Below are 22,812 nucleotides of genomic sequence, written 5' to 3' on the forward strand. Positions count from 1 at the left end.
AAAAAATAATAATGGTAATGGAGTAAGAAACAGAATAGCTATACTGACAGATTTAAAGAAAAATAAAGAAAAGTCCAAGACAAACAGAGCTGTGGAATGAAGGCCTCAGTTAAAACCAACACAGCTCCACACACTCATCTCTGGATTTAGTTTCCTTTCTCCAGTGCATCGTTCACATCTGTTTTTCTAAATCTTGACATATTTCTCTATCTCTCTTCACCAAATTAATAAGATCAATGATGCCACAGCATATCAAAGCACATGATTTTGCTGAGGTCAACAGTTTTCAAATAAGAAAATGAAAACAGTGAAAATTTAGGCTTGCTTTGATCTGTTGCGATCAGGTAAGATTTCCATATCTAGCCTGGAACCTTTGTTATCTGCTTGGCATACATCATTCACCATGTCTGTTTTCGCCTTTTATGTGATATCTGCTGTCAGTAAAAAGGCATACATAAAGGCAAAAAATCTCCTGCACTTAAAGCTTTGATTCCTTTTTTGAAGTCTTTAATGTGTTTATACTGCAGAGTCAGGCATAAAGCATCTGTTCTGTGGAACTGATTTCTGCCTGTAAATTATGTTGGAATGTGGTGGAGGTGTTTTGAGTCCAAACCAATATATTGGAGCTGTCTGACCAAGTTAGCCTCTGTTCCTTTAGAGGCACAGCAGTAGTTCCACAACCACTGTTTATACTATTAGTGAGCAATAGCAAGTTCTGGTTACAGAAAATCGTGTTGCTCAAATCTGGGCTTTCCAGCCTTTATGGCGGCATCAGCATTTTCTGCGTAGCAACAAAACATATTTCACAGTGATGTTACATAGTTGATTTTGCATAGCTTTTACTTGTCTGTTTAGCTACTTGTTACTTTTTTCTATCACTGTGTACTTTCTCATTAATGATGCACTTTTAGTTCTACTGAGAAGGAAACATAAATCCACTTGTAATGTTATTGCATTATTATTTTCACTACACAGTTATTCTAAAAGTGAAATATACCTACTTTCAGTTCTAGTGTTTTATGTACCGTGATATAATATTTGATCTTTATCCATCCAAGCATTATTTATATCTAATATATATGCCAGATATTCAACACCATCATTATTTATGAGACTGTGTGGTTAAACAGAGGACCTTTCTGCTTGTATTAGCTAACTATTAGCCAGGATCATCACCCACCATCAAGAAGTGTGAAAACGTCTGTTATTACAAGGGTTGTGATGATGAATTACCCTTATAAATGAAGCAATCATATTGGCTCACATCAAGGAGACAAGATAACATTTTAGAAATACAAACAATCCCTATTGTTTTGTTTCCATAAAGTAAAGGTTTCATAAATATCAAATACAGCAGACTTGAGACGTCAGATAGTGTTGAAAAAAAAACAAACAAAAAAAACTAAGAACAAAAGCTTATAAGAAAAAAAAAAAAACAAGCCTTATAAGATCTGGGGGGGGCGGGGGGGTTGGAAGAGAGGGCAGGGAACAGATGGGAAAAATAACGGGTGTAGACAAGAAGAAGAGTAGCAAGGAATGACTGAGAATGAGGTGCTTACGTACTGGGAGGTTGAATGCTGGACAAAAGACCTGGGCTAATGAACTAACGGGTTGCAGGTGTGAGGGGAGAGAGGAGAAGGCAGGCTGAGGAGAGAGAGAGAGAGGAAGAGGAGGTGACACATGGGGTTGATGGAGAATACACTGGGGACTAGGAAATGAATCTAACAAAATAACTAGACATAAGAAACATAATAAAAATTTGATTAACTAAGAAAAGGACTAGACGCAAGAAATAAACATAGAGTCACTAAGATGCTGAAGTAAAAATAGAAACAAGGCAGAACTAATAGAAAAAACTAAGGAAAACAACATAAACAATCCACAAAACGACTCAGAATCCTAACATCTGTAGAGATTTTTATTCTCCAAATTAAGGAAATGTTTCCATATTTCTAAGTAGTTTAGGTAGATTCCACCACAAAAATTTCTGTTGTCATCAAGTGTTATTTATTTTTTTCATCTTACAGAGAAGCAGTGGTGGAGGGCACCCTGACCCATCCTTTTGCACTAACATTGTCTAAGGAGACGTTATACTGGACTGACTGGCAGACTCGCTCCATCCATGCCTGTAACAAACACAGTGGAGACAAAACCAGAGAGATCCTCGGTGGGATTTATTCTCCAATGGACATCCAGGTTCTGGAGCCTTATCGACAGCCTTACAGTAAGTGGATTGTAATACCTATGTTTAACGATCAATATAACACTGAATCGAGTAATAGTGTTTGAACATATTAAGTACTTGATTAATTATTTTCTAAATGAGAAATGTTGCTATTGATCCTAACTTATATTAATGATTAGAGATGATAGATGAGCTGTTATTTTGTGTTTGGGTCAGCCTCCTGCTGTGATTAGGAAGAAAAGACAGCTGCTGTGGTTGGTCTGGTTGTTTGCAGTATAGGACTGAGGAGTGAAGCAGTTTTTCTAACACAAAATTAATGTTTATATTTGAATTTTGTACAAAGTCAGGCCGGAGAATGTCTCTGTTATTTTTAAGTAAAGTTAAACACTCTTTTTAAAACCAAACCAGAAACCTCCCTGCTTTTTACTTTTAGTGTGTCAAGAGCCTCCTCCTCAGAAACTATTCTGATGTTCAGTTTTTTGGCACTAATTGGGATTCAGGAGTAGCCGTGACCATTGGTCTGGATTATTAGATTTTTCTTTGGACATAAATTATGTATTGAAATTCTGATGAAATCTAAGTTTTCCAGATTTTTGACAAAAAACAACAGAAGTTCATCATTTATCTATAAATGACTATTCACATTATAAAAAAACATATTGCACCCTAGTTTATATATTCACATTATCAAGCCTAATCTTTCTTAGTCGTTAAGTTCTGTGTTTTCTTTTGTATTCTTTCAGTCCAGACCCCATGCAGCAACGATAACGGAGGCTGCAGTCACCTCTGCCTGCTCTCTCCGCTCCAGCCTTTCTACAGCTGCGCCTGTCCGACGGGAGTCCAGCTTAAAGCAGATGGAAAAACATGCAAGCCAGGTATGTGTCTGATGTCCATTAGTACAAACCTAAACTGCAAGTCCACTCACTTCAGTAGTAACTTTGTTATTTTAGAGTTGCTTTATTGCATTTAAAAAAGTGGTTGCTACAGATATGGCAGAGGCAATGAATGCACTAAGCTTAAAAAACATGACGGGATTATAAGAGCAAAAACTATTTATATACCACGATAGTAATCAGATAAATCTTCAAAAGGGCAGTTTGACTAAAACATTCCACTTATTAGATCTGTGTTTCCTAAAACATTTAGGAAAAGAAAATGAGGAACGGGGAAGAATGGATAAAATGATGTTGATAAGAGCTAAATGGCTTATTGACTCTGTAGTAGTTTCACAGTGAGGGATGATAAAGACTGAAGGAGTATGAAGAAGGGGTTGGAGGATGATCAACAATGAGGATAGTTCAGCAGAGATGAGTTGGGAGGGAGTGTTCTCAGAGCGTTTGGAGGGCCCTGTTCATTTCTCGTTCATTTGATTGCATAACTAATGGTTTATCCAACAATCTGTGAGATTTTAGTCCTTTACAGTGTTACTGATTCTGCCTCGGTGCTGGGTGACGTGTTTGGCTGAGGCTCATCCGACCACCATGTGGGAGAGACCTGAGCACAGTGTTGCTCTAACTCTGGACTGCTGGATAGAAACACAGTTAGGCTTGTTTGGGAGCAGAGAAGGTTCTCCTGCTGTAACTCCTGCGGGGATAAAGTGGCATTTGAACAGGAGCTGCTTCCTGAAGGCCATCGATGATGATGGGTTGTTTCTGTGCAGTTCTGTAGCTATTTTCCCTGAATAAGAATTATTTGCAAGTTAAGCTCTCCCAGGATAAAAAATTAAACATTTCAAGTTCGCATCCAGTGTATATCATGGTGTCATCCAGAAATAAGCATGCCGATGACGTCATTGCTCAGTATATGCCACCTTGCTTTTGCCAGCTTTTTTGCACTATTTTAATATTTTTCTATGATTTTAAGTGTATGTTAGCATGGTCTAACACCCAATGCAGCTGCTCTTGCATATTATAATGTTTTCATTTTTAGAAACGAAAATGACTGAAGGATTGTCTATGCAGACTATATTTGTAGTTGCTGCCACTTCTAAAGCTCTAAAAGAGTGTGTGTTTGTGTCATCTGGCTCCCAAACTTATTTTAACATATGAACTTTATAATGAAGTAGCTGAAAAGCTCTGGGAACAAGATTATTCTTCTTTGAAGGAATAAAATTGATTTTAGCCGTAGGTGGAGATGACTGAAATAATCGGTGTGTAAGTGTGTGGTATCGCTGAACTTAGAGGTGTCTTTGGTGTTGGAATGTGATGCGGCACCGGGACCATCATCCTGAAAATCTGTACAGAGACATCTCAGAAGACACATGGAATCTCTAACTGACCAGCTGCCATATTGATTCCCACGATGTTAAAACAATGGAGCCTTATTATGCAAAAAGTAAATACTGAGTAAAGGTTTGTGTGTGTGTGTGTGTGTGTCTCTGAGGCTAGGCAATAAATCTGAATGAAGCATGCCAACCAATCGCCTGGCCACTGTTAACAATAAAAACAACAATGCTTTATTGTGTAAGCCTGTAGTTTGGGCGAACGTCTGTTGCGTATGTGCCTCTAATTTGTTTTGCTTGGCTGGTTAAATTGAAGTGTTTGTTAGTGTTCTGGCAGCAGAGACAGAGCGCGTGTGCGTGTGCGTGCGTGTTTATTTGACTCTTAGTCAGTGGTCTTGAAGGGTCTTAAAAGGAAGTGAAGCGAAGATGAGGGCTGAAGTGCAGAAGCTTTTCCTCCTCTATTCACTGTCTCCCATGATATTTCCTGGCTGGTTTTCCTCATTTAGGCCGAATCGTTCACCTCTCTGTGTGGACTGTGATTGGGATCTTGTTGGCCTACATTTAATTAGTTATGAAAGGCCAGTCAGAACAAGAAAAACCCTTTAATTTGCAGAAATGCTGTGTATACTGTGGCTTAGAGCTATTTAATGTTTTGAAGACACAGACATAAAGTTTTGTTGCAAATTATTGATTTTCAGTGATTTGAACAGAAGAATATAAAACTGTGTAAGCTTTACAGGGTAAGTGACAACTACAAACAGCATGTGATCAAGGTGCTGTTTGAAGTAACAGGGTGTTTTGACAGAATCTGAAATCCACAATAAATTCAAACTTGCCTCCAGAGGTCTCCTTTCTAAAATGCATTTCAAAAAAGACTTTCTACATTTTATGTCGTATTATTATTGTTACTGTTATTAATTAGGACTTATTGCCCATATAAAGATTGAACTTGTTAACAAACTATCAAAATAAATAAAAAGCAAATGTAATGTAGGGTGACTGTTTGAACTGAATGAGCTGGTTACACATTGATGGTCCTCAACATGAAGATCGTTTGTATCTTGATCAGGTGCAGAGCAGGTTTTGCTGCTGGCTAGAAGGACAGACCTGAGGAGAATCTCACTTGATCTGCCAGATTTCACTGACATAGTGCTACAGGTGAATACACTCACTTACACACACACACACACACACACACACACACACACCAACAAAACTGTTGGACTTTGTTATAAGAATGAGGCTCTGAGGTTTTTATCACTCTTCTCATGCAGGTTCATGACATTCGACATGCTATAGCTATAGACTATGACCCAGTTGAAGGTTTTGTCTACTGGACAGATGATGAGGTTCGGGCCATACGACGATCTTACATTGATGGCAGCAATGCCATGATACTGGTTACCATGGACATCAACCACCCAGATGGCATTGCTGTTGACTGGGTGGCCAGAAACCTTTACTGGACTGACACCGGCACTGATCGGATTGAGGTACAGAACAATTTCTTATCTCTGTTCTTTACAACTGGACAGAGATGACACTTCATGTGACAGTAAACATGTCATTGCACTTCTTTTTATTATTGCTGTATGCTGTTTTAGGTTACCAGACTAAATGGAACATCACGAAAAATTTTGATTTCGGATGACCTGGAGGAACCCAGAGCCATTGTTGTGGATCCTGTTAATGGGTAGGTGTTGTTTGTCTGAATTTGTCACAGCTGGTTCTCTCTATCTTTATTTAAGTAAAACAGCTCTGATTTGATCCCTTTCCAAATAATTCCTTATCCTAACACTAAAAGTTCCTGCAAAAATGCCATTCATTGCCTGTTGAAGCAGATTTAAAATACACTAACAAGATGAATGACAGAAATAAGTCAGTAAAATAACAAAATAAAAACATGGCTTTCTTGTTTGCATATTTGCTGATATCTTTAACTGATGTCTGTCTTCTCACATTGACTCTTTTTTTTTTTCAGTTTTATGTACTGGACAGATTGGGGTCAGCATCCTAAGATTGAGAGAGCAAACCTGGATGGAACAGCTCGGGTGGTTCTGCTCAACAGTTCTCTTGGCTGGCCCAATGGATTAGCCATAGACTACACAGCAGGGAAGCTTTACTGGGGAGATGCTAAAACTGACAAGATAGAGGTAAGTCCATCAGCATGTAGCCTCTTTCAGTTGCTTAGCTGGTCAAGAAATATATGTAGCACAAGAGGAAAGAAAGCTGAATTTCAACTTGATTGTCATTAACTCCAACTGAATGAGAGGAAATGGCAAAACAGTTGAGTGACTCAAATAAACTGCAGTGATTTACTGCTGTCAGCCTACTGCACACTCAAAATTACAAATACCCTTCACAGCAGGCGTTGAGTATATTAGTGTACCACAGTGACCAGGACCAGCTGAGAAAAGTAATTGTCTGGCACTTGGGAAGATTCAAGATCAAATCCAGCTGTCCCTGGTAAATGTCCTCAGCCAGGCATTGAAGTTTACACTGACCACTGATCTGTGAAAGCCTTGTAGTGTTGAGGTGCTCTGACTGGTCAGTGAGATTCCAGAAAAGTGCTTATGAAATTTGCCACATACCCATGAAATGCGAACATCACTCTAGAGCACAGGTGTCAAACTCCAGTCCTCAAGGTCCGGTGTTCTGCAGTTTTTAGATGTGCCACAGGTACAAAACACTGGAATGAAATGGCTTAATTACCTCCTCCTTGTATAGATCAGTTCTCCAGAGCCTTGCTAATGACCTAATTATTCTATTCAGGTGTGGTGCAGCAGAAACACATCTAAAAGTTGCAGGGGAGTGGCCCTCTAGGACTGGAGTTTGACACCTGTGCTCTAGAGAATGTCATCACTCTCTCAACATGAGTCCGATAAATACAAATGTTTTTATTTAACTGATTTCTTAGAAAGCTCTAAACCAATGCAGAGCCTTTCAGAGAATCCCAGGACAAAAAGTAGAAACGACTAAAATGCTCCAGAAGTATTCCACAGGAACTGAGAAAGTTCACGAGAGAAAGGCGGGATGAGAGGCAGGAGAATTTTTCTGTGCCAGTTGCTTTATTCATGGCTGAACAAAAACTGTTGAACACAGTAGAAGAAGTAGCCTACACAGGCACACTGGTGTGCAGAGCTGACAGAGGTGGAGAAGTTTGTGAGAGTGAACAGAAAAAACGCAGCAGAAGCAAATAAGGCAACAGTAGTCAGCAAGAACAGACCAGGACATATGACGAAGCTTGCACAGTCCTTGGGTTTACTGTGAGTGAAAAAATGTCTGCACTTTTCATCTCTTCTGATTAGCTAGAATATGAGCAGTGCAATTTTGCAATTTTTGCACTGAAATGTTAAAAAGTTATATGCCTTTTTGAAAAGGAATAAACAATTTAAGCTGACAAGTAACCAAGTTTACAGTTTTAAAAAGTTTTGAATGTTACTGCATAGTCTGAAATGTACATTCCAGTGAATCATTTGCACTTTCTTTTTTCTGAGAATTCACTGCCAACTATTTCTACTCCTGAACTTTCTCTGACATTAAAGGGTTTATACCATTGGAGCGGTATGCACATTTTTATGGTTTTCAGCCATAGAAACCCATTTATAACTGATTTATTAGTGGTAAACATATCCATTTAAAAATTCTTTCTAATCACAGTATTTGTCAGACACTGCACAAGAAGACAGTGCTGGCCAGAAAATGTGTCAAGGATAAGTTGTTAACAAACTATCAAAATAAATAAAAAGCAAATGTTCCTGGAGCCACAGAGAGAGAAGACATTTCTCTGTTTTTGCAGAAAATGTACGAGCATTTACTAAACAATTTGAGTTTAAGTTTGAACCATTTCTCATCACTTTCAACTCTTTCTCAATCTGATCTTGATAACACACACTGAGATGTTAAGCAGAAATAAAATTCTGACACACGGTGGGATGACAGTGTCAAACTGATTATTTTGCCACTTAAGTTGATGTGTTTTGAAAAGTATTTTTAGTAGGTGCAAATATGAAGTAATATCATGCCTTATTTGAAATTTGAATCCCAGCAATGTTGGTAACAAATGTGTAAGCTATTTATGTCTCTTTGTTGCACCTATTGTGTGTGTTGAGTTAACAGTTGGATAATTGTGAAGAAAATGTGCTGTTTGCTATGTCACAACGTTAGCAGTAGCCAAATACCTGCAGATATAGCAGGGCTGATTGATGCAGGACTAAATGCCAACTGAAAACTTTCCCACAGCACTAAAAGCCAGATGTTAGTGGGATTGTTAACTATAGGGAAAGGGGTTTGGAAAATAGAGAACAATAAATTGAGGTGGGGTTTGGGGAGTTTTTTATAGTGCCCTCCCCCTCCTGCTCCAAAGCTTCTAGATCCCTTTGAGCAAGTGATCTCTGTTCTCCTTCATTCTGCCAACATCACTGCATCTTCTCTTCTTTTACAACATGTTTTACACTTCGTTTGTCTATTTGTTTTTCGCTTTACTCCTGTTCCTGTTGGAGCGTTTTTTCCCCCTGCATTTTCTCTCATTTACCCAGACTTTGGCTGTGGTGTCCCTGTAACTCTGTGACCATAATTCTCAATGTTTGCTTGTGTTAATGTTTGCTACTTGCATAGCAGCAGAGAGAGGAAGGGAGAAGAGTGCAACAAAACAGTGAATAGCCAAGTTTCTGGCTGAATGCTTACCAATTGAAAAGGGGCGGCTGCTCCGTCTCACCCTTCCTCCCATCCTCTGTCAGGGTGAAAGGAGCCACTTCAAAGCCATTTTTCCCACATTTTAACCCTGTTTTATCTTGCTGAAATGAAATAGCTGATAAAGGTGACGATATTTTCACTCTTTGACTCTTGTGGGTGTTTATGGGTTTCTCTGATTTTTGTTAAGGTTTATGCACTAAAACCCCAAGGTGTGATTTGTTTACAGTCCTGCTGAAGAAGGATACTTGTGGTTTAATAAAATTTTCACTTCCTATTGAAAAACAATTACTTCCTGGAGGCGTGGGCTGTGTTGAGGTTTTAAATTTTACCAAATTTCTAACGTGATGTTGGCGTGACATGTGTAGCATGCCAGTTCAACGCTAAGAAGCTTACAGGAACTGTCCTACACTGCAAAGAGAGAAGTGCTGATCCAAACAAGGCAGCTGTTAATGTTAGTTCAATATTTTGTTGAGTCCTCCGCTGCCATTGCTAGAACTACAAGCAGACTACATTCTTAATCAACGCAGAAAAACAATGTCATTGTACACAAATTCTTCTTCTGTTTGCTGACTGGCCTGGTAGGAAATCGACTGGAGAGAATCCAAGTCAAGGGGAGAAAATCCAGACTGTGCTGGAAGTGAGACCTTTTTTTCAAGTGGAATTGCACCAGAACGCAATGGCCAGGGTACTAAAATACAGCAGAGCGAGTATCTGGAGTTCATAAATACTAGTTTATGTTAAAAAACATTTTAAAATCTGGAACAAATCTTACAATTCATTGTAGGAGTGTAGCAAGATTTTTGGTGCTATGCTGCCAAAATGTTATAGTGTTGACATGAGTGTGAAAGGACAGTTCTAAGGCTTATTATTTAGTGATCAATCTTAACCCTTTAACAGTCATCCTTAAAACACTTAGATGTGTCCTTGAGGACACTGGAATCCTCCTGATAGTGAAGTGTTTTAAATAAAAAAATATTAAAAAACATGATATGGGTGTAAATTGTGTCAGTTTAAATAAAAACACCCTGGATCAAGAAATATCAATAACGCCAGATATTTAAAAATGAGATATCCTGATCAGAACACAAAAGTCATGGATCAAAGCCTCTCAGCTGAAACCAATAACTTTTGAGCAACTTACCCTTGTTGTTTTGTACTGTATGTGTACACCTTTTAAGTGTAACTAAAACTGATGTAAACGCATAACCCTGAACACAAACAATTTTATTTTAAATTCCACCAAAGTGGGTGGTGTCAAGAGACACTGAGGGCCGTGACCAAGGGTGGGGATGAGCGGAGGGAGTAAAGCACTGGGTGTAATCAGGACAAGATTACACCCAGGTCATGTCTGCATGTTTTTAGTTAACAACAATCATCCCACTGTTACAAACTCCATGACTTTCGTGCTTTATTTAACGACATTTCAGATAAAAAAAATTGGTATTCATCAACATCGAAATCCGCAGGTCAGGCTTTTTAAAGATGAGTAATCAGTGATCTGCCAGAAAACTGCAATCGGTGCTGTCCTATTAGAAACAGCTCTTGCCTCATTCCCATCTAACTTATAAACAATATCAGTACATTACAACTGTTACTCGATTACAGTTTTTGAGTACTCTACCCACCTCTGTGTAATACTAAGACAAATATCAGTGACATTTACTTTAGTGTTTACTTTTAAACTAGCAAAATTAACTAATGTAGTTTTTATCTGCAAACTAAGATGTGGATGTTACCACATGTACTCACTGTGCCAGTAATTAGAACCTTGTTATTCACGTGAAGAGTTTGGACGTCCTTTGCAAAGCTGTTGAAACACTGATTGTATGAGTCTATGGATTTCAGGCTGCTTAGAGCCTACATGGTGTACACACTCCATCTATATTGTAGTATGAGATCGGAGACATTATTCATTAAAAGAATTATAACATTGTCTATGAAAATAGGTCCTCTAAAAACAAGTAGTATTTTAATTAATATAAATAAATAGGCTACCCTTGTGGATGTATTTTTTAAGAATAATCTGGAAGTATATCTTGGATCTGATGTCATTGATCTTGCTTCCAGAACAGATTGTGCCATGACAAGAACTGATTTAAATTTAAAGGAAATTTAAATTGGAAAGCCTTAGACTGGCTGATAGGGACGAAAGAAAACACCCCAAAAATGTAAACGTTTTTGGGGTGTTTTTTTTTTTTTTGTTGTGTCACGTCTTAAAGGACAAAGGTCAGGGTACGGTTGTGTCCTGGTTGTGTGGCTGAGATAAAGTTTCAGAAACTTGCTACTCTGTGTTTTGTTCTCTGATGTGTATGTGTTCATGCATGTGTTTGTGTGAATGCACAAGCAAGAAGAAAATTGAACAGCATTCAACATGTTTGGCTCTGAAAGTGAGGGGAGTGAATAATAAAGCCTGGAATGCTCTAACTTTGTCTGCTTCTCTCATTGCCCCCCTCCCCACCCTGGCCCCTCTCTTTAAAAGTGAAACTCCCCCTCCACCTCCTTGTCATAAACTTCTGGAACAGGCACCGTTCTTTTAAAAAGAGATTGTGTGTGTAGGTTGTTTGCCCAATGTGTTGCTTTCTTTGTGTGTTCACACACTCACCCAGATGCATGTGAAGCACCAGCTTTGTTGTGGTTATGCAAATTGAGAATGTGTAGCTCTATTCAGCCACACCACTGAGCCATATGGTTAAGGCCATTCAGTGTGTAGATGTGTGTTTGTCTATGAGGTTTAAAGAGGGTGGTGTGTACTGTGGAATTTCCTCTCCTTCCACAGGATCCATACTTCCCACTTGCATTAACTGAAAACTAAACTGTTCAAGTATTTCATGTAAGAAAAAATCTTCAATGATTATTCTACTTTTGCCTCACAAAAAATTATTAGCATACATTAGAAGAGTATATATGTCTATAAATTCTAGATAAACAGATGTGTCACTTAGTGAAAGTGGCTCTGCCTTTTTCACTCTCTACTGTAATGACTTATTTTTCCATGAGGTATTTACTATGTTAGCATGTCGCAGAAAATACAAACATTAATTGTGATCTCTGCGCACCTAGAACGGGAATAAGAGCGGCTGAGTAAAAGTAGGCTTATTGCACACACACACGCACACACACACACACACACACGCCTACACACAACCTCACAATGTAGAGAGAAATAGGTCCCCACAAGGATGTAAAAACCTGGTTCACACACACACATACACACAGCTCAGTTGGAAGCCTTTTAATGAATGTCTGACTGGTGCTTGGTTTAACCCTTTAAAGTTTGACACAGTAAATCATTTTCTGATAGTTTACAATTTTAAAAACTGAACAATATTGGATGCATTTAATAAAACACATTTTTAAAACATTTTTAAATTTTGTTGAATTTTTCTAACTTTTTTTGCCTCTTGCATCAATAAGATCATCATACACAGAAATGTTCATATGTATGCTATATTTCGCTACATATTTCCTTCATACAGCAGGCTTTAAAGGAAAATACCTCTGGTAAGGAGTTAAAAATCTGAGAGATACTTGTACTAAGAATGAAGTGGTGTTATGGGGTTAACGGTTCTGGGCTCTGTAGGATCTGTTTTTCTTTGGATTCTTGTTGTTTTATTGTGTGCATCAGATAATCTCCATGTGCTACCATATGTGAAGTGTTCTGTGATGAGCTGACATCTCTCTGCGTGTCTGATGAGACCTTTGTTACTTTTCTCTTTGCCTATTTTCTCTGCCATTTTGTCCTTTCCCTCGTGTCCATCAAGAAACGAAGCATTCTATCTCCCAAAATTGAATCAGAAAGGGGGGGAGTGAAAATTACCCTGCCAGCGCCTAATTCTCCCTGAAAAAAGCCAGAACAGAGAAAGAATGAGGAGAGGAAATAAAAAGAGAGTCCCTCTCCCATCTTTTAACTGAGATGGCCATGTCTAATTTTGTCCAATAGATAAATGAATGGATTTTTTGTGGAAGGGTCAAGAACCCCTTTGGTTCAGAGGTCCATCAAAGTGACTGTTGTTTTTTTCTGTTTGCTCACTCATAGCCTGTGAATGGATATTTAAATGAGCATTCACTAAACATAAAGCCGGGTCCACAGCTGCCTATCACAACATTAACTCCATTAGGGCGCATTTCTTAGTTTAGAGGTTATTCTTGAAGAAGCAGAACCATGTGATGTTGTGAATGTCAAAGTCAATACTTGATGACTACATAAAATGAAAGACCGGTTGTGGGAAAGTGTGAGAAATTGTTTTTGATCAGAGCATTTCCAGTTCTTTTACCACTTTCTATTGAGACAGGCTGTGTTTTCACACATATCTTCGGTTCTTAATGGAATCAAATGCCACACAACTCCTGAAAAGCAGATTTTCTGGAGTTGTGTGGTATTTTTGTTCAAGAAGTGACATAGTTTGCATTTTGCTTGTTTTGCAGTTGGGGCAGCTAAAATGTTACATGATGATTTTATCACTTTTCAGCTACATTAAAAGATGAAAGAAAATTTCTCAGCAAATTATTTACAGTATTTGTGGCACAATTCTGTCACCTTCTATCAAGCATAACTGATATGTATGCTTAAAGTACACAATGTCTCAAGCTGTTGCCTAACTCAAAAAGATCTACCACTACACCACCACTCTCTTAAAGTCCAATATTGCTACATAAGTCATAAAAACACAACATTTTGTGTTACTACTGTTAAATTTCAATTAATTAAATGTTATTTTGAATTTAAAGTGCTACTCAATAAAATGCGTAGAAGACTGTAGAGCTCTGTGTTATGACGGAAACCGTTAAGAGAGAAGTGCTGAGTGGGCAGGCCGTTAACCTAGAGAGCATGCACACCAAGTATTGTGCAAGGTAACGGGAAAGTGAAAAACATTCGGACATGGTTAAATCTAAACCACCCAGACCGACATACCACAGCTATTGCTTGCCAGTGTATGTTTCTGGGAAGATGACATGAATTATTTATGGCTGCAATCACACAGTCAGCATGAAGTGAGAGACTGCAGTGTTTTGGTTTTAACTGAAAACTCTCCAGTGATTTCTCTGAATCAGCTGACTGGTTAGAGGCAAACAGCAGGCAAAAAAAAAAAAAAAACAGAGCTCAGAAAAAAATTCAACATAACAGATTATGTTTGTATATTGTTTTTGTTCAATAATATTGTTCATAGCTAATGAAAAAATACATTTGTAAGATATCAGCCATGAGAACCCAGGAGGATTTGCAGCCTTTCTGGGGGTGGCTGTAGATTCCTCCCAGTGCTAACACCTTGGAAGCTCAGGCGACTCTTTGATGCCACCAGTGAGTTTTAAATGGTTTATCATGACAGATTTACTGCTGTTTGTGGAGATTTCAGACATGCAGACTTGTTCATTTTTAGCTAGAGCAAATGAATCACGGGATCTGCAGCAAGAATCTTACAAAACAGCACCTTATCCACATCTCAGACAGTTCAGATTTCTTAGACTTTGTCCAGCACACAAAAATACTGAGACACAAAAGCTTGAAAATTCAGTATGTCAGGAGGGATTTACAAGCCTTCCCCAGAGCAGGGGTCTTCAGCTCCAGGCCTACAAGGCTGGTGTCCTGCAGCTTCAACACACCTGAGACATATAATGAAAAACTAATTAGAAAAAACAAATTAGAAAACAAATAAAAATTAACAAATTCAATTAAACAAATTAGAAAAACTCTGGAGAACTAGACTTCACTGGGGATTCAGCATTTAATTCAAGCAACAAGACACTTCAAAGTGCTTTGCACCATAAAAATAGAGTACAGCAACCAATTATGAAACAATAGTAAACATTACATTTGATCAAATACCATAATCAAAATCATCAAGAATAATCATCATCAAATATACTAATCAATGTTGCAGGTGTTATTAATCAGTCTACTTTAAACTGCTTAGAGTTGCCTTTGCTTCATAATAATCAGAACATTGATCAATATATTTGATGTATATTTGCTCGATGGTTTTGATGATGACTGAAATGTGCTATACAAATAAACTGGAGATGAATAAACGATGAACTGCTGTCGCAATCAAAGTACATTATCTTAATCCTTCAGACTCTAAGATAGAATATGGTTCTATTTCTTAACCTGACCATCAGAATAGAGTCAGTTTAGAATGAAAGGTTTTCAACCATACTGTGTAACCTTCAATGTTTACCGGTTAGCAGAACTCAAAAATTAATTAAAATGTGCAATAGCATGATCTCTACAGCAAGGAAAAAATAGAATCAAATATGATGTCTAATCAAGAAAAGAAAACAACAATTTATTTTTTGGTGTGTTTGCACTCAAAAGAGTATGATGCTGGATGGGCAGTCTTGGTGGGAACTAACCCTCCTGAACTCCTAACACCATCTGGTGAAGAAGCACTCCATTGGATGCTGAAGAGGAGACACTCCTCCTCACTTCTTAATTTTTAAACTTCTTAATGATGGAGATTCTTTGTTGATTAGTTTTACTTGTGACTTGAAATGTAAGAAGTAAGGGTTTTACCAACCGTTAATGGGTCTGACTCAGCCCATTGCTTTCCAGATGTTAGTTTTCTCTTTCTCTCTGCTACTACAGGCCTTCATGGAAGTGTGTATCAGCCTGGTTCATTTCAAATGTGTTAAAGCTGCACATTTCCACCAAGTTGCTGGTGAACTTAGTCTGTAGCTGCTGTGAACCGTTCTGTGATTTCTGAATCCTCAGTCCTCAGTCGGGTCTTGGGTTTGAGGCGTGCGGGGTCATTCTGCATGGAATTTACATGCTGGGGTTCAGTAACCTTGGAGATGGGCTCTGGTCTCACCTCTTGACCCTGCAGTGATATGCCCGTATAGGCAGTGAATGGATTTTGTGTGTTCTTGTACCTGCTTCACCTGTTGACACTTGTATTGCTGTCTCCTCAGCAATACAAGTGTCTGTCTTTAATTTGATCCAAACATCCTTTTAAACTTACTGAAGTCATTCTTCACCAACTTGCACATTGTAACATATCAGTAAGCATATTGTAATAGTAGCAGTGACATGATAGTGACTTGTATTTCAGTTTAAGGACTCCACTGGCGTAGGGTCTATGGCTTCTGTCTGAACCTGCATGTAGAAACTATAATACAGTCTTCTTCTGTCTCTACCTCAGGTGATCAATGTGGACGGCAGTAACAGGCAGACCCTGCTGGAGGACAAGCTGCCTCATATCTTTGGCTTTAGTCTGCTGGGTGAATACATCTACTGGACCGACTGGCAGAGCCGCAGCATTGAGAGGATCCACAAGGCCACCGCCGTGCGAGAGATCATCATCGATCAGCTGCCAGATTTAATGGGGTTAAAGGCTACCAAAGTCACAGAGACCCACGGTAGGATTTGCAGATTTTGGGAGATTTTTGAAGAGTGAATACAAAAGAAAATGATAAACTGAGCGTACATGAACGCTTGTGTTTTTGCTCTGCTCAGGTACAAACGACTGTGCAGAGAATAATGGTGGGTGCAGCCATCTGTGTTTTTGGTGTGAGCAGGCGGTCCGCTGTGCTTGTCCCATGGGGCTGGAGCTCCTCTCAGACCTCCGGACCTGCGTGGTGCCGGAGGCCTTCCTGCTGTTTACCAACAGGTAGGACAAAACGGCAAACTATTGGTCTAATTGATTCCAGACTACATTCAATAAATTAGAATATTACATCAAACCAATAAAAAACCTATTTAGTTATATGGAATTATGGGTTTAATAAATGGGATGTTTAACACCTGCTTTGAAATTATTATATTCAAAAGACACTTTTAATCTGACAAATGGGCATGACTCGATCGCATATTCAAATTTACTGTACAATTTCACATGAAGTAAGTCAGAGGCAGCAGTGTAGTAGAAGTGAGAAACTTCTACTACCACCTGCAGGTGGGAGTTAGCATCACTTAACCAATATTTTAAGTGATTTTCTTTGGAACATTTGCAGTAAACTCACAATTATGCATTAGCGCAAAAAAGTTTGGGGATTTGTTAATTTCACAAATGACTGCTTTGGTGTAATATTTGATAAGAGCTTTTGACCTTTAGTGTAGACCTTTCCCTTCTGTTGATGCCCATACTTTATCAGTTAAGTGACTGAGATGCTAAAACTTTAGTTCATGCGATGAAAGAAAATGAAGAAACACGTCAGTAAGGTGTAAGGTAAAAAAAATATCGTTAATGTAATGCAATATTCTGGTATCCCAGCTATACAATAAATAAAGGATTTTGACTCGGCTCATGCTCGCTGTTTGTTTTGACTTTTTTTATTTGTAAAATGTTTTTTTCTTCTAACTTGTGCTTCTGCTGAGCTTAAAGTAACAACCTCTGTGTTTCTGTACTCACTTAAACTTCATGTTTTCCCTTTTTACTTTTGAGAAGATATTAAATATGATTCAGATGATTCTAATGTGCAGTAATGAAGAAGTGAGTTTAATGTCCCACAAAACATGTGAGTGTCTCAGCAACAGCTTTGGTTTTATTTGACTGCTGTGAATATATGTTCTCCAAAGGGACAGCATCAGGAGCATTTCTTTGGGCACAAACAGCAATGATGTGGCCATCCCTCTGACAGGAGTCAAAGAGGCCTCGGCTCTTGATTTTGATGTTTCAGAAAGGAGAATTTACTGGACAGACATACAGGCCAAGGTACCAGACATGGTTCCACTTATATATAGGTTATGTTTGATGAAGAGAAAAGCAAACACTTGTCTCATCCTCCCTCCATTCTCTCTACCAGACCATCAGCAGAGCATACATGAATGGCAGCTCCGTGGAACACGTCCTAGAGTTTGGACTTGACTACCCTGAAGGCATGGCCATTGACTGGATGGGTCGTAACATCTACTGGGCGGATACTGGCACTAACCGCATTGAGGTGGCCCGCTTGGATGGCCAGTACAGACAAGTTTTGGTCTGTAAAGACCTGGATAACCCACGCCTGCTGGATAACCCACGATCTCTAGCTCTGGATCCTGCCAATGGGTAGGAATCCAATATTTAATAACTACTTGACATATTTGCCGAACCAAGTGAGCTTCAGTACCAAAAAAAAAAAACCTGCCCAAATCAGTGAAACCTACTGAGCTGCCTGACATGATCCAGAGAAAGTCACCTGGAAGTGTTCCTGCTAAGTCTAGTTAAGTATAGAAACTATGGAACACAAGTTCAGTTTTTTCAAGGTCTCATGAAATATGGAAAAAGAAAAAAAAGAGTTTGGAAAATATTTATATTTATACATTTTATAGTAGTGTAAATATGTCCTTCTGGCCTTTCTTCCTTACGTATACTTTGTTGTGTCCCTTTTTCTTCTTACTTTTCTCTTTTTCTAATGTTCTAAATTCTTTCCTTAATATTTTATTTTCATGTTTCCACCCTTATCCTTTTTTCATTTTATCAAATGCCATCATCAAAATCAAGTGTAATCATCATCGAATACTGGATGGTCACTATGTACAGGCTCTGACTGTACATAGTGACATATGTGGCTGCAACAAGACGGCTGCAATTTTTAAAAATACTTTAACAAACACTTTTATCATTATGGCAATACATTCCACAAAATCTGATGATAGTCTTGGTCTGTTTTCTGTCCTTCCTTTCCGGTGTGTTTTGTACTGCCCTGTCTGAGGCCGAGTCCTAAAGCTGTGTGCTATCTCCACAGCTACATGTACTGGACAGAGTGGGGTGGTCGTCCCCGCATAGCCAGAGCCTACATGGACGGCAGCACCATCAGTACGTTAGTGGATAAGGTGGGCCGTGCCAACGGACTGACTATTGATTATGTGGAGCATCGACTCTACTGGACTGATTTGGACACATGTATGATTGAATGCACCAACATGCAAGGTTTGTTTTCACACATCAGTCATCATTAATGGAGCATCTGAGCTCGGCCCATTCCTCTGTAACACAATTGAACTCTGCAAGCAGCATACAGAGCTGGCAAAAAGTTTGTCAGATTTAAATGTTTTACATTACCCAGTGAACGTGAATATCAGACTAAGATAAAGTAAAAACAAGACGCGGTTTTCATGTGATGATTTCATTCATGAAAGGAATAAAAGTTATGCAAAACCAACCTGGCTCTTTGTGAAAAAAAGAATTCGTCTATGGGGGAATTTTTCTGTCATAATTCGAGAGCACACATTTTCAGTCTGAAAGCAGGATTACATGTCTTTTGTTATCAAAACTTTTAATACTTTTGCTTCCATTTTCATTTTGAAAGCAGGGCTTCATGTCTTTCTTCTGAAAACTTGTAATATTTATTCAAACCTTTCTCCTCGCACTCTTGCAGAGCTCTGTTCCCTTATGAAACATTCTCTGGTTGAGTTGGTTGGGTGAACAAACTCCTGCCTAATATCAGTAGCACACTGCTGGCTGAGTGTACCATGGAGCAGAAAGCTGAGGCCGTGGTTTCTCCCAGGCAACGGTGCATTTTTTGTTCCAGAAGCAAGCAGAATATGTTTCGTAAGCAAGCAGAGAATCCGAGCGGAGACTATGTCTGAGCGCGAGGAGAAGTTTTGAGTACAAGCATTGAGAACAAAAGACATGAAATCCTGCTTTCAGACTGAAAGTACGTGCACCTAGATTATGGCAGAAAAATTCCTCCATAAACATCATTAACCACATTTTTGGAAAACTGAGATGTGCTTCGGTAGCCAGATCCACTGCTTACTCCCAGAACCGGGCTGACAGCATTAATGTATGATTGGTCCTCCAGGCCTTCAGAGGGAGATTATCGTGGATGACCTTCCTCACCCCTTCGGACTCACTCAGTATAGGGACTTCATCTACTGGACAGACTTCAACCTGCGCAGCATTGAGCGGGCTGACAAACGCAGCGGGCTGAACCGCACCGTGGTCCTGCAGGTACTGAACAAGTTGGAAGCCATTTTGGAGAGTTCTAAAATTTTAAATGTTATAATTAACTAGAATTCTACGCGGAGTTGCTGACCTTGTTTCCATCACACTTGTTTCCATCTCAGGGTCAGCTGGAGCTGATGCTGGACATCCTGGTGTTCCACTCCTCCCGTCAGGATGGAACCAATGAATGCTCACAGAACAATGGGAACTGTGGCCATCTCTGCCTGGCCACTCCTGCTGGGGCTCAGTGCCGCTGCGCCTTCCACTACACCCTGAACCCTGACGGGAAAAACTGTAGTTGTAAGTACAAGGAGGCAAGGATTTAAAATAATAAACGGTAAACTCCACACAGCAGTGTGGCTTCATCTTAAATAGTGCAAAACATTTTTTGCAAATGATAGTATGTAATAATAATAATAATAATAATAATAATATGTATATAATATTCCTTAGACTTTCTGGTGCTCCAAGCTGAAGATTGTTGAGCAAAAACAAGTTCATAGAAAAATGGGTTTTGCATAAGAATTCTTTGAAATGAAGCCAAATGGTTTAACTGCAGCACTTAGAGAAGAAGAATGATTGTCAATTTTAATTTATGGCCAAAATGTACTTTTTAAAACTTCTAAGTTTTTTAAAGATGTGAATTTTTTTTTTAAATCATTTTTTATGTTGCTATCAAGTATGTATGTATGTAATGTAATTGACATGTAATGTGATCAGCCTCTATTTGTTGTTTTAACCGATTCGCACTGAGCAAAGTCCAACTCTTGTTTTCAAAGATGGACCCTAACTGCTGTTCATCTCTTGACAAAGCCCTCCTTTCCGTCTCTGTCTGCAGCACCTTCAAGTTTCTTGCTCTTCAGCCAGAGGGCCAGCATTAGCAGGATGGTGTTAGGAGACCAGAGTCCGGACATAATCCTTCCCATTCATGTCACGAGGAACGTCCGAGCTGTGAGCTACGATCCGCTGGAGCGCCTGGTCTATTGGCTGGATGGACGGCAGAACATACGAAGGGCCAGAGATGATGGCACCATGGTAACACACTTAAATGAAGAGCTGTTAACAACCCTGACAATGAAACAGTTGCTGAAGTTTCATATGACTAAAATGTTGGTGTTGTGTTCTCTCTGTGGTCACCTTTAGTCTTCAATCATAGTTAGCAGTCCTGCTCAACAAGTGGACAACCAGCTTCATGACCTTAGCCTTGACCCCTACAGTCGCCACATTTACTGGACCTGTGAGACCACCAATACCATCACAGTTCAGAAGATGGACGGTCGCATCGTCGGTGTGGTTGTCAAGGATGATACTGATAAGCCAAGAGCCATCGTGGTCAACGCAGAAAAAGGGTAACGTTTGTTGTAGTGAACACACCGCAGCACGTCAGAGTGACGGAGAGTCACAAGAGTCTAAGGTTTACCCCTCTCCACAGGTACATGTACTTCACTACTGTACAGGAGCACTCTGCTAAGATTGAAGGAGCGAGTCTGGATGGAACAGAGAGAGAGTCCTTGTTCTCCACTGGTCTGATTAGACCTGTAGCTCTGGCTCTGGACAACAAGCTGGGAAAGCTGTTCTGGGTTGATGCTGATCTCAAACGCATCGAGAGCAGCGACCTGACAGGTGAGTAATCATTTGCATAGAGTATTATTTTCACATGTTTTTATTGAATTCAAGATAATTACTAGTTACTGTTACTAAAAAACCTATTTAATGTAAAAACAAGCAAGGGATGATCCACATCAGCATATGATCATTTGTCTCATATTATACAATTAAGACATAGTGACAGTTTTCATCCATCCATCCATCCATTTTCTGGTCACCCTTGTCCCTAATGGGGCCGGGAGGGTTGCTGGTGCCTATCTCCAGCTACGTTCCGGGCGAGAGGCGGGGTACACCCCGGACAGGTCGCCAGTCTGTCGCATGACAGTTTTCACAAATATGTAAAAAAAAAATCAAAACTTATTATAACACTATGAGGTAATGTTTTTTGCCTGTTTGTTATTTTATGTTTTCATCACTTTGAAGTTCCTTATTGCTGAAATGATCTATATAAATAAACTGTTCAGAGTGAGAAAAGAAACCATCACTGAAGTCCATTTCTTGTTTTCTCTCAGGGGCCAATCGCATTGTCCTGCAGGATTCCAACATCCTTCAGCCGATGGGGCTGACAGTTCTGGGGGATCATCTCTACTGGATTGACCGGCAGCAGCAGATGATCGAAAGGGTAGATAAACTGACTGGAGAGTTCCGCACACGCATTCAGGGACGGATATCATACCTGACATCTATCCACGCAGCATGGGAGATGGACCCATCAGAGTTTGGTAGAGATCTAATGCTCTTTGACATTATCATCAACTTCTTGTTGCACACTTCATCAGACCGATGTTATGATAAATGTCTTTGTTGTTTCTTCTACCCAGCATCCCACCCTTGTTCCCGAGACAATGGAGGCTGTTCTCATATCTGCATTGCAAAGGGTGATGGAACATCAACCTGCTCCTGTCCCATGCATCTGGTTTTACTGCAAGACCTGCTGCACTGTGGAGGTAAACCTCACATAACCACAGCCGTACTGAAGGACAAAATAAGTACCGGTGTTGATTAGAATGTGGAGAGAAATATTGGCCATACTGAGGAAATTCACTGTTATACTGCCCTGGAAAAGAGTTGATGCTTATTGAATTTTTCCACATTTTATTACAGTACCACCATTAATATATCTGTATCTCATTGTGATTTTATGTGACAGACCAACACAACTTTGTGCATAACTGAAATAAATAGAAAGTAAGAAAGGATTATGACACTGATGCCTCTAAATATAATCCAATGCAACC

General features: G+C 39.3%; 1 protein-coding gene across 1 annotated transcript in view; it reads left to right on the forward strand.

The window, feature by feature from the left end:
- lrp5 (low density lipoprotein receptor-related protein 5) overlaps window positions 1-22,812 on the forward strand; it is a 43,963-nt gene that overhangs the window by 16,486 nt on the left and 4,665 nt on the right. Inside the window, exons 6-23 of the mRNA XM_028038205.1 lie at window positions 2,028-2,224; window positions 2,929-3,060; window positions 5,476-5,564; window positions 5,681-5,899; window positions 6,011-6,099; window positions 6,388-6,559; window positions 16,238-16,454; window positions 16,552-16,705; window positions 17,614-17,749; window positions 17,841-18,085; window positions 18,765-18,949; window positions 19,824-19,972; window positions 20,089-20,266; window positions 20,805-21,001; window positions 21,110-21,315; window positions 21,399-21,589; window positions 22,087-22,296; window positions 22,396-22,521. Of these exons, the coding sequence (XP_027894006.1) occupies window positions 2,028-2,224; window positions 2,929-3,060; window positions 5,476-5,564; window positions 5,681-5,899; window positions 6,011-6,099; window positions 6,388-6,559; window positions 16,238-16,454; window positions 16,552-16,705; window positions 17,614-17,749; window positions 17,841-18,085; window positions 18,765-18,949; window positions 19,824-19,972; window positions 20,089-20,266; window positions 20,805-21,001; window positions 21,110-21,315; window positions 21,399-21,589; window positions 22,087-22,296; window positions 22,396-22,521 (3,092 nt within the window). The remainder of the gene's footprint in view (window positions 1-2,027; window positions 2,225-2,928; window positions 3,061-5,475; window positions 5,565-5,680; window positions 5,900-6,010; window positions 6,100-6,387; window positions 6,560-16,237; window positions 16,455-16,551; window positions 16,706-17,613; window positions 17,750-17,840; window positions 18,086-18,764; window positions 18,950-19,823; window positions 19,973-20,088; window positions 20,267-20,804; window positions 21,002-21,109; window positions 21,316-21,398; window positions 21,590-22,086; window positions 22,297-22,395; window positions 22,522-22,812) is intronic.

The sequence above is a fragment of the Xiphophorus couchianus genome, chromosome 2 (assembly GCF_001444195.1).
Source record: "Xiphophorus couchianus chromosome 2, X_couchianus-1.0, whole genome shotgun sequence".
Taxonomy (NCBI): domain Eukaryota; kingdom Metazoa; phylum Chordata; class Actinopteri; order Cyprinodontiformes; family Poeciliidae; genus Xiphophorus; species Xiphophorus couchianus.